Source organism: Panulirus ornatus, chromosome 31 (assembly GCF_036320965.1).
Source record: "Panulirus ornatus isolate Po-2019 chromosome 31, ASM3632096v1, whole genome shotgun sequence".
Lineage (NCBI taxonomy): Eukaryota > Metazoa > Arthropoda > Malacostraca > Decapoda > Palinuridae > Panulirus > Panulirus ornatus.
Window position 1 is genome coordinate 1,552,501 of NC_092254.1, and position 10,973 is coordinate 1,563,473.

Genomic DNA, 10,973 nt, shown 5'->3' on the forward strand with positions numbered 1-10,973 from the left:
GATTGAAATTAATATTAATGTCAATGTATTTTATAGATTTTAGTCGTAATGTTAACTTAAACACCAGTGATGAATATTGGCATTATCATGAATGTTTACCCCAAGGTTAAACAATGTAAAATCATTATTTCTTTTACAAGAACATTAACAAATTTAATGTCAACCTCTTTTACAGTGAACAGAATGAATATATAAATTCCTTACCAACCTCACGTAAGATTAGCTATCTTCCCTAAGGCAGTAAATGTTAAGGGTCGTTAACCTGCTGAACGAGGTAGTTCGTCTTGGCCCCACTGTGAGGCAGGGCCATTTTGGCTAGAGGTTGGGTTTACGAAGGCGCGGGTCTGGTGAACATTCCGGAAGCTTCGGCCGGTCAAATAAGCCACAGGTAGGGGGGCAAGTGCGTTATTCTGCCGACGAGTTACGCTCCTAACTTTGAGTGTTGGTCGCTTGTGTAATTCAAGATTTTTTTTTTTTCCTGAAGATGAACTAAAATGATACAAAGTAGATGGAATTACATGCTTAAAACAGGAATTTTGCATCAAAACTTAATTTCTTTATAGATATTTCGCCACCATCTTGCACCAGCACTATCCCCACCACCACCAGTCTCCACCAGCAGGAGTCTCCACCATCTCCCCCACTACATCATCACAGAGCGTAATGTTTGGCCAGGGGATTCGCTCCTGTCATGAAATCTGGCATTTCTGGACTCGCCTTTCTTATTTACTGTCATCCATCTGTCACGGACGACAGAGAAATGGTTCACACGAGGAGCAGAGACGCTAGAGAAAGAGAGAGAGAGAATGGTTTCTTGGATAAGCAAGTCTCTCTCTCTCTCTCTCTCTCTCTCTCTCTCTCTCTCTCTCTCTCTCTGTTTCCCCTCCTCCCCCAACAAGGCTCTGGTAAAGGTGTCTGGTGTCCCTCTTGCTCGGAGCCAGTCACCAACCGGCAGGAAATTCCTCAGTGTTTGTGAGGGAGAGAAAAACACAGACCCTGTCCCACTTGATTGTTGGCCCCGTGTGTGTCTGTGTCTGTGTCTGTCTGTGTCTGTGTAAATAATTAAAAACGATTATTTAGATCGGTCCTCATCTTCTCAGCCTATACACGTACCCACTGTCAGTACCCCATAACCCCCATGTATCTAGATACATGGGGGTCACTTCGAGCGCAAGTACACACCCCCATACACCCTCCTGCGCACTCCATTCACCCACCATACCATCCTTCATGCCTACCCATCTTCGCCCCCATGAATCGGTTATATATACCCATGCCTATATGGCACCCATCAGACGCCATTGCCACACAGACATATACACCTGCCCATCGAGGCCACACTCACGTTCGTAATACCAGGAAGATGAGTAAAAGCTACGAATTGTCCATGAAAAAGAAATATATTGATCATGACCTGTAGGGAAGGTGTGGTCATCACGATCAATCAAAATGATTATATCCTCCTGAATGTAAGTCAGTCAAAGATTGATAGTTAATATTTCCTCTAGATTTGGAATCTAGGAGAAGTTCTTGAAGTAAACAAGGAAATGAAACAGGAAGAAAGGAAGAGAAATAGGAGAAGGGAAAGCAGAGGAAACAATAGAAAAAACAGATAAGCAAAATACAGGACACTAAGAACTGTGGACATTAGAAGAAAAAATGATGGAAAGTAAAACATAGGGAGTTGAGAGGGAAAAGAAAACGGTACGATATTAAGAAGAAAACAGAAACAAAATACGAGGACGGGGGAAAAAGAGGAAGATATTAGAGAGGAAGACAGTAGAGAGGAGGACAGTGAGGAGGAAGACAGTAGAGGGGAGGACAGTGAGGAGGAAGACAGTAGAGGGGAGGACAGTGAGGAGGAAGACAGTAGAGGGGAGGACAGTGAGGAGGAAGACAGTAGAGGGGAGGACAGTGGGGAGGAAGACAGTAGAGGGGAGGACAGTGAGGAGGAAGACAGTAGAGGGGAGGACAGTGGGGAGGAAGACAGTAGAGGGGAGGACAGTGAGGAGGAAGACAGTAGAGGGGAGGACAGTGGGGAGGAAGACAGTAGTTAGAACACCTTTGCTTGGGTATAGACCTTGCTTGGATAAGGTCCCTTGTTCGGTTATATGTGCCAGAAGAGTACCAGAGCGCCAGTACCAGACGCCCATGTTCTATATCCCTGCTCCTGTAAACATTCCCACGCTCATGTAAGTGTTCCCTGGAGTAAATTTTCCCGTGGTCGTGCAAAATGTTCCTTTCATCGTGTAAATGTCCCCCACGGATATGTAAATTCTCCCACGATTATGTTAATGTTCGCAAGGCGACGTATACTGATATTCCCATAAAGAAATACTCGCACGGGTATTTACATATTCCCACGGTCGTGTAGATTATCCCACGGGTATTTAGTCTACGGCCGGTAATACAGATTTTAACAGGATCGTAGAGAAATTCACATGGTCCTGTAGAAGTGTTCCCAGGATCGCGAACAGATTCACAGATATATGTATATTCGTTTCTTCACACAGGAAACCGACCTGATTCATCTCGATTTTCATCGCCAAAGTCCTGGGAATATTTGCACACTTATGGTAGCGTTGCCACACTCGTGTGTGTGTTCCCATAGCGGTAGGGAGTCACCCGAGCGTTGCACACCATTTCACAGACGCATCAATTTTCCCTTGAATATTTCACATTCCTGCAGTCCTATCATGTTCCCACAGTCCCCTCAATATTCCCATGGTCCTGTTAATGTTCTCACGGTCACATCAAAGTTCTCACGGGTCTATTAATATTCCAATATTCCCACGGTCCCTTCAATATTCCCACCGTCCTATCAAACTTCCCACCGTCCTATCAAAGTTCCCACGGTCTTATCAATGTTTTCACAGTTGGAAAAAGTGATTACCAGGGTCTTAGAAGTATGTTCATAATGACCTTATGTATCATAATGTCTTTGATGGTGTCCATAATATGTTCACATGTTACAAGGATCAGCTAAACTTTCCCACGATATTGAAATTCCTCACATGATTATGATAATGTTTCTAAGTTTTGTACAGTAATATCTGCCTCGGTGAGAAGATAAGTACACTTATATTCGTGTATCAGTCGACTTGTAAGTGTGCTAACCCCCCCCTCCCCCCACCCCAAATGTCTTTTCACTGTACATTTACTCTCATTCATTGGTTGTATTGTAAATTCATTATCATTTGATGCGCCTGTTGTGTCTTCCTTGGTCTAACCTCTCCTTAGCCTTTAACGTTTTCCTTTCTGCTTTATTTCTTCGTTTCTCTGTCCAAAGCCTTTTCACAACACTGTTTCTCTCATGCTTGACCCATGACCTCTGGACTCGGATGGAATTACCAACGTGAGAAACACGAAGGTGTGTTGAGTGTTGGTGGGAATTATGCCAGCTGCATGTTTAGCCAAATGGCCCAGAAATAAGAGAGTATCAAGCAGATATATAAAGTGACGCGAGGAAGGAAGGAAAATAAAACCCCGCGTCGTCACTCCCTTAAAGGGAGAGGTAACAGAGTGTGTCCGCCCTTTGTTAGGGAGGCTGAACATGAGGGACATCTTCAGTCAGGACGGTAAACCCATAGCCTTAAGTACGACGGCACGACCCCTGAGCACGGCAGTACGACCTCTGAGCACGACGGAACGACCCCAGACCATGACCGCACGAGCCATGGAGCACGACGACCCTTGGGTATGATATGGTTTGGCCTTTGGCCTGACTCGAGGTTGTCGTGCACAAGAGTCGTACCGTCGCGCACAAGGGTCGTACCGTCGTGCTCAAGGGTCGCATAGTCGTGCTCAGGGGTCGTACTATCGTGCTCAAGGGTCGTACCGTCGTGCTCAAGGGTCGCATCGTCGTGCTCAGGGTCGTACCGTCGTGCTCAAGGGTCGTACCGTCGTGCTCAAGGGTCGTAGTCTTTTTCACCGGGCGAAATGTCAAAGGTAAGGTTGAATGCAAATTAGCTGCCGAGAAAAAAACAACACAAGAATAAATCTAACACTTCTGGCTCACGGAAATAAATCTAGAGAGAAAAAGCATTCTTTAACTTCTGACCTGCGTGGCGCGGGAATGGTGGGCATATACATCATAGCAACAACAACAAGAAAAGTTATTAAAAGCTTAAATAAGGTTAAGAAGGCATCTGGCTCTGTCTGTCACTCAGCAGTAAAGATATATATATATATACCAAATGGTGTCCTAGCTTCGTCTCTTCAATGCATACCAACTGACTTATATTTCTCTTGTGTCTCCCCTGATGATGTGATTATTACACGAAAGTACACTTGGAAACTTGTGTTTCATTTTTCCCGTGGACTCGTGGGAATATATATATATATATATATATATATATATATATATATATATATATATATATATATATATATATATATACGGTTGCGTATCTGGGTCTCCCCTGTTGTGTGTGTGTGGGTTGGGGGTTGCCTGTCCCTTCCTAATCCCCTCTGGTGTCATCTTAACAAGGGTGAGGAGTTGGAGGTGGAAGGTTCGAGAAATTGCGGGTTATTCAGCGGCAGGGATAAGAAATACGTTCGTCCTGAAGGTGTTGGCTTAAAACATCTTCCCCAGACGGTATTCTAAAGCTTAATTCTCCGTTTTCTTCTTCTTCTGTGGACGCTTATCTTGTGGCTGTATGAAGCTTGAACGCTTCATATATATATGCCGGGAATAATTCACGAAATAATGGACGCTAACCAGAGTGAATGTTGAATAGGTCGTTATACCCAGAACTGGTCCGTTAATTTTACATATTAACATTTTTATCACAAGAACGAGGCTGTGTGTTGTGGTCTCTCATCATTAACAACCACACTAGACACTGGTTACAACTGAGGCAGTACAAGCAAAGATAATGGAACATTACCAAATATTATGATCATCTGTGTCTTGTTATATATATATATATATATATATATATATATATATATATATATATATATATATATATATGGAAACTTAACAACAAAACACGAAAATCGTAATTGGATTGAGTCTTCAACTATTCCACTATGTTGATATCTGTGTGTTTATATATTTTCTCTATAATCGTGAAAATATTTAAGCAAAATCGTTTCCTAAGATCGTTTATGAATAGAACTAATTTTTTTTTAAAAATCAGGAAAATTCTTGAATAGAAAATGAGGCGACGTCGAGGCTTATGTCCTCAACCAATGAGACAAGACGGTACAAATGACGGAGAACCAATCAGCGGCCAGCTTAGCTTCCTATTAGCCATAGAATTTTATTTAAGAAAAATCTGCAATTAAGATTGTCCGTGAATTAAATTTGACAAAATAAAGATATATGTTTTATATTCAGATTTATATAGGAAGAACTCTTGTACATACAAGCCATTGTTATCATATATTATTATGTCAAACTGGAGACTTAAAACGTCATCAGTAGAACCATTAACTCTCATTGTCCAGCCTTTCCTAATTATCCTTCCTTCATCTTTATCATTCTCTCTCTCTCTCTTTCTCTCTCTCTCTCTCTCTCTCTCTCTCTCTCTCTCTCTCTCTGCCCAAAGCCTCTTCACAGCACACTCTTGTTATTTCCTGCCCGCCTGACCTTTGACCTCTGTCCCCTGATGCAAGTTTAACCAGGAGAAATACGAAGGTGTGTCGAGTATTGCCTTCTGGCCAGAAAGATAGTCGACTGAGTGGGAAGTTTTTACCGATATTTATTACATTTATTAATTTTTAAACATTTGTGCAAGAAAAATAGATTTTAAATTTGATACGTTAAGGAGACAGTGTTGCTAATACTTACCTGGGAGTGAGTCAGGAGACAGTGTTGCCAGTGCTTACCAGAACCAAGGTGACAGTGTTGCCAGTACTTACCAGAGCCAAGGTAACAGTGTTGCCAGTACTTATCAGAGCCAAGGTAACAGTGTTGCCAATACTCACCTAGTAATGTACTGTTAGTGATGATCTGGAAGATCTTGCCTGGATCCATGGCTGGTGTTGATGGCCGCAGGCTTCACCGCGGTGCTGTTTGCTTCGGAGAGGGTGTTTGCTGTTGTGGGGGGTAGGGGGGAGGGGGTCGTCAGCGTCTGGGGGATTGTTTGCTGTTGGATGGCACGGTGAAATTTCGGGTTCCAGTAGACTGTCTTGTGTGTGGATATTAAACTGTCTCAAGATTTACTTTTCTTGTCACAGTGTTCGTAAATAGATTATGTGTTCCTGATAGATTGTTTGCAATGATTTGCCTGGGCTGATAGATTGTTTTCAAGTAGAAAGTCGGTAGATAGTTCAGCCTATGTAAACTGTTTGCATCTAGTAAACTCTGTTCGTGGTAAACTACAACGCCTCACATTGTCTGGCTCAGAAGAGCAGTAAACCAGCATTGCTTTCATACGTTGTTGACAGCATCATTGAGTTATTGTTTACCTTGTGATTGTGTGTCTGATAACTGGTTGTATCCAGCCGCAGCTTAGACCCCTCACACTTTGTTTACACTTATCGTGTCTCTTGTGTGTAAGACGAGACACTTACAAGGATAACGGAACAAATGTTGCTGGCTTGTATTTCAATTCGTATCACTTTTCGGTGTGAATCATTTTGGATTTCAATCGTTCCTAGAAAACAGGAGCTTTATGGAGTCAAGCTGCCAATCGTTTCTAGATAACTAGGGTGTGTGTTAGGATTCTAGATTCTCATCAGCTGATCCTCTCTAGGAAGCAGGCGGCTATATGACCGGCCGATATGACAACACGACATGACATTCTGACCTGAAACAGAAGACAATCCTTGCTTTGTTATATAAGGCCGTGTTGTAAGCTAGCAACACGGATATATGAACTGGGAACACACTTCAAGCTCAGTTAACTAACGCTGTTCAAAATTCCTTATGTGAGAATAAAAGGATATGTAAGAAAATGGCTTTGGGTTGAACCTGATTTTAAAATGGCCTACCACGTCTTGCCTTTGTTTCTGAGCGGCACCCACGTTGGCGTGGGTCTGATTGGCGACCCCTGGTCCGCCATTCAGGCCGGGAGGCGTGTTTGCCTATCAGATCGCATTTCAAGTTTTCCTAGTCGCTCAGAATAACGATGTACGTCTTGAGCAAGACGGACCGATCAGGTCCCACGGTGGCCAGAGATGCGACACATGTGCGTCGCTGTTCACAGTCTCCCGTCAAGCACGTACGACAGTGACGTGCGACAACGTTGAACACGACTGTACGACTCTTGAACATGGTTGGTACGACCCTTCAGCGCGGGGGTTCGGGCCAGACCACCATCATGCGATGGGGTCGTACCGACGTGCTCAAAAGTCGTACCTGTGTAAGAGGTGCTGTGGTGTTCAAAGGGTTAAGTTTGTATTTTTTCCCATAGAAATGACTATTTACGTCTTAGATTATTTATACTTCCCTCCACTGATGGGAAGTTTCTCACCTGCTTATCTTTACACCTTGGAAACTGTACACTGAAAGTTGGTGATGGCGTCAAATGGTCGGGTCGCTCGGAAAATGATTTAAACTCTTGAACTTCTGGCCTGATACGCGAAGCTCTGGAGGGTTCGAGAGATCACTTAGAGTTCATCAGAGACCGTGAGGCCTTTACCCACGTCTGGGGCACAGAAATAACCTTAACCTAACCTCTCTGAGGGGAACAGCGTTCACTTGATCTATACATAAAGTCTGACAATGATGTTAAATGGTAGGGTTAACATATGATCAGTATTCAAAGGTTAGTCAGATAAACAGACTTTTAACATGTTCATATTTCACTGGGTTTTGAATCACTACAGCGACGGGTCGTTAGAAACAAAAGTGATGTTAGACGAAGGTGTAGTCATTGATGATAAACAGTAATTGATAATTAACGGAGACTCGGCTCAAAAATCTTCACTGTTGAAAAAACAAAATCCCAGATTTTAACGTGTAGGTTTTGGAAGTGATAATGTTTCGATGTCTTGTATTATTTATCTACAGTGAACAGAGGAGGTTGTATTACTCGCGTGAGGACCTTCTGCATCCCCTGTGTTATGTACCGTAAAATTCTTCCCTTCAAAATGTCCACAAGTTCCATTTTGATGGCGTCGTAACTCCGGCTCCTCCCACACCCACGTAATATTCGGATTCAAACGTCCGTACGTGCGGTAAACAACCCCGCAAGAATTGTAACGACAGACGAACACATCCTGGAAACTATTTCGAACGTTCTGAATCACTTGCTATAAGTCCACAGTTGGCTCAGGTGGAGAGCGATATGAGCACCACAACTTTATAAGACTCGCATATCTTCCGCTATTATACCAGTAATCCTCTTCCGTCACACACGAAACATTTTTGGCTGAAATATTGAAGTGACGCGTCTCAATCCTTCATTTTTATGGCATCTTAAGATATCCGTCTGACTGCCAGCTCATGGAGACGCGTTTATATTGAAAGCCAGGTCTTGTAGCCCTGCCAGCACCACGGTACGACGGATGAACGCGACGGTACGACCCTTGAGCACGACGGTACGACCGAGGAACGCGACGGTACGACCCTTGAGCACGACGGTACGACTGATGAACGCGACGGTACGACCCTTGAGCACGACGGTACGATCCTTGAGCATGACGGTACGACCCTTGAGCACGACGGTATGACCTTTAAGCACGACGGTGCGACTCTAGGGTAGGATGGCCTTTTTTTTTCTACCTTATCCCTTAAGCGTCAGGTCAAAGGTCAGGCTACGGTGCTCGAAATGTTATGTTTAGACGGTTTGGAACAGGAGGATGTAAGATCAGTGAAGATAGATATTGAGAATATTTACTGTATTAACGATGTAACTGTAAATTGATTAAAGCTAAATTTTGAAGGGATAAAGCATTAGGAAACTTGGATTGGATATTGATAGTAAAAATCTGTGAACTCGAAGCTTAATATAGGTAGCAGTGAACACTTACAATATTAATTCTGAAGTCTGAAAATAATTTATCAGTATTTTGATAAATTTCTCGCTACAGTTACGATAAAAATTATTTTCAACTTTGATCTTAAGGTTATCAAGCACATTTTCTATAGCTGCAAAATAACTTTCATTCGCATATGTCTTCTTTGATGACGTAAGAGATAAAATCGAAACCAGTGACCAGGGATTCGTAAGAGTGGTGTAGGGTCCACCTGCTTCCGCTTGCGTCCTCTCGTCCGGAACCTTGCTTTGCGACTTGCTGGTTCTGTTTACTCACTTTTGCAGGGTACGAATACCTCAAATATTGCCTCGAAAGGCTCTATAATGGTTTCCAGTCATGTATAGTGAGTCACATTCGACTGAGTTAGCGCGAAAGGCATGGAGCGAAAGTCCTGAGTTCCTCAGAGTTAGCGGACACTTTACTAATAAGGAAAGTTCAGTAACTAGTGTCAAACTGGTACTTAGAAGAGTTCAGATGTTTATCCCACGTCTGGTGAAGTTCAGGGTGCGTGAGGGATCCGCAAGACGCCGGTAAGAGCCAAGTTGGACAAACTGTGGGAACGTCGGGGTGTTCACTGGAGGGAGTGAGGCGAGCAGAGCACGGACCAACCACTCGCCACCACCGCCAGGCAGGCACTGAGGCCAGCCAGCCCGGCCCCTGCGCTTAACTCTCGCGCAAACCGGGGGACCCGCGCAAACCGGGGGACCCGCGCAAACCGGGGACCGACGCCAACTGGGGTGGGACTGCGTTAACCCATACGATATGATGGCTCGAACGATGACAGTAGTGACCCGTTGTGACCTCATTGACCCCCTCGTGGCCTTGGACGGTACTCAGGGCGCTTATTAAGATGTGTACAGGGCCCATGATCATTAGGTCAGAGGTGACCCCCTCTGCTGTCTAGTGCTGAGGTACAGTTCTATTTTGCCACTTTCCTGGCACCACTGCACGTCGGAGTTTTGCTGCTTCTAATTCAAAGATAACCGGAGTGTCATTTTGAACGTGAGTGAAGGGTTTAGAAATCATTGTGGCCGACGCTTGTGTACATCCCCTGCCTGTGTGTGTGTGTGTGTGTGTGGGAGAGGTAGGGGATATCTCACACTGGTCCAACCCTCGGGGTCCAACCCTCGGGGTCCAACCCTCGGGGTCCAACCCTCGGGGTCCAACCCTCGGGGTCCAACCCTGAGTGCATGGGAATGGAACACCCCGCCACCCTCCCTCCCTCCCCAGACCTAGGGCAGAGAGAGAGAGAGAGAGAGAGAGAGAGAGAGAGAGAGAGAGAGAGAGAGAGAGAGAGAATAACGAGGGGGGAAAACCACTTTGAAAGGAGATGGCGATGGGAGAACAGATTTTTTTTTTCTCTTTGGGTAGGGGAGGAGAGGGGTAGGGGGCTGTTGGAGTAACGGGATGAATTGGATAATCGAGGTAGAAATTAGGAGGGGGAGGGGGGGTGCAGGGAGATAGAGTAATTAAAAACTCTGGTTCAGAATGGTTAATTGGGCGTTTTAGATGCAAATTGGTCTTTGGAACTCCTCAGAGATGTATCGCATATACGTACTTTATGAAGATATTTTCAGATATGTTGCCAGTGACACTGTCTCACGCTAGCATTTATACATTTACAAGTGGGTTGTCTATAGTTCTTCATCTGTCAATAATCAAATACGATATTTCTTATTTCTATGTAATTCTTATTCTTCGTCACTCATTTTAAGGTGTTTTCAACTATGTTCGTATTTACTTTCAGGTATTTTGAAATATAAAGTAGTCTTTCTTTTAGGTATTTAGAATGTGTTTTTTTCTGGGATTTTGATATCATCTTGCTTGTGTTCATTGTATCGAGGCTGTGACGCTTGTGTTTACATACAACAGCTGATTTCCTGCCCAGCTGGTGATGGCCTGGCGCGTCACCCAGCACTGTTGAACCACAGACGCCGCCTGCTTGGCTAAATATACAGGTGTCATTTAATATAGCTGGGTAATGTTATGCACAGCTGTTTAGCTTCACTTATGTAGCTTTGAGATTTTTACCCTCATTTATT

General features: G+C 44.0%; 1 protein-coding gene across 3 annotated transcripts in view; it reads right to left on the reverse strand.

Moving 5' to 3' along the window:
- The window catches only part of LOC139758663 (putative neural-cadherin 2), an 80,663-nt gene extending 71,112 nt beyond the window's left edge, over positions 1 to 9,551 (reverse strand). For all 3 annotated transcript variants that reach the window (XM_071680238.1, XM_071680239.1, XM_071680240.1), the window contains exons 1-2: positions 9,484 to 9,551; positions 5,935 to 6,758 (exon numbers count right to left, since the gene is read on the reverse strand). In XM_071680238.1, the coding sequence (XP_071536339.1) occupies positions 5,935 to 5,983 (49 nt within the window). In that variant the 5' untranslated portion in view covers positions 5,984 to 6,758; positions 9,484 to 9,551. The remainder of the gene's footprint in view (positions 1 to 5,934; positions 6,759 to 9,483) is intronic.
- Between the last annotated feature and the right edge of the window lie 1,422 nt (positions 9,552 to 10,973).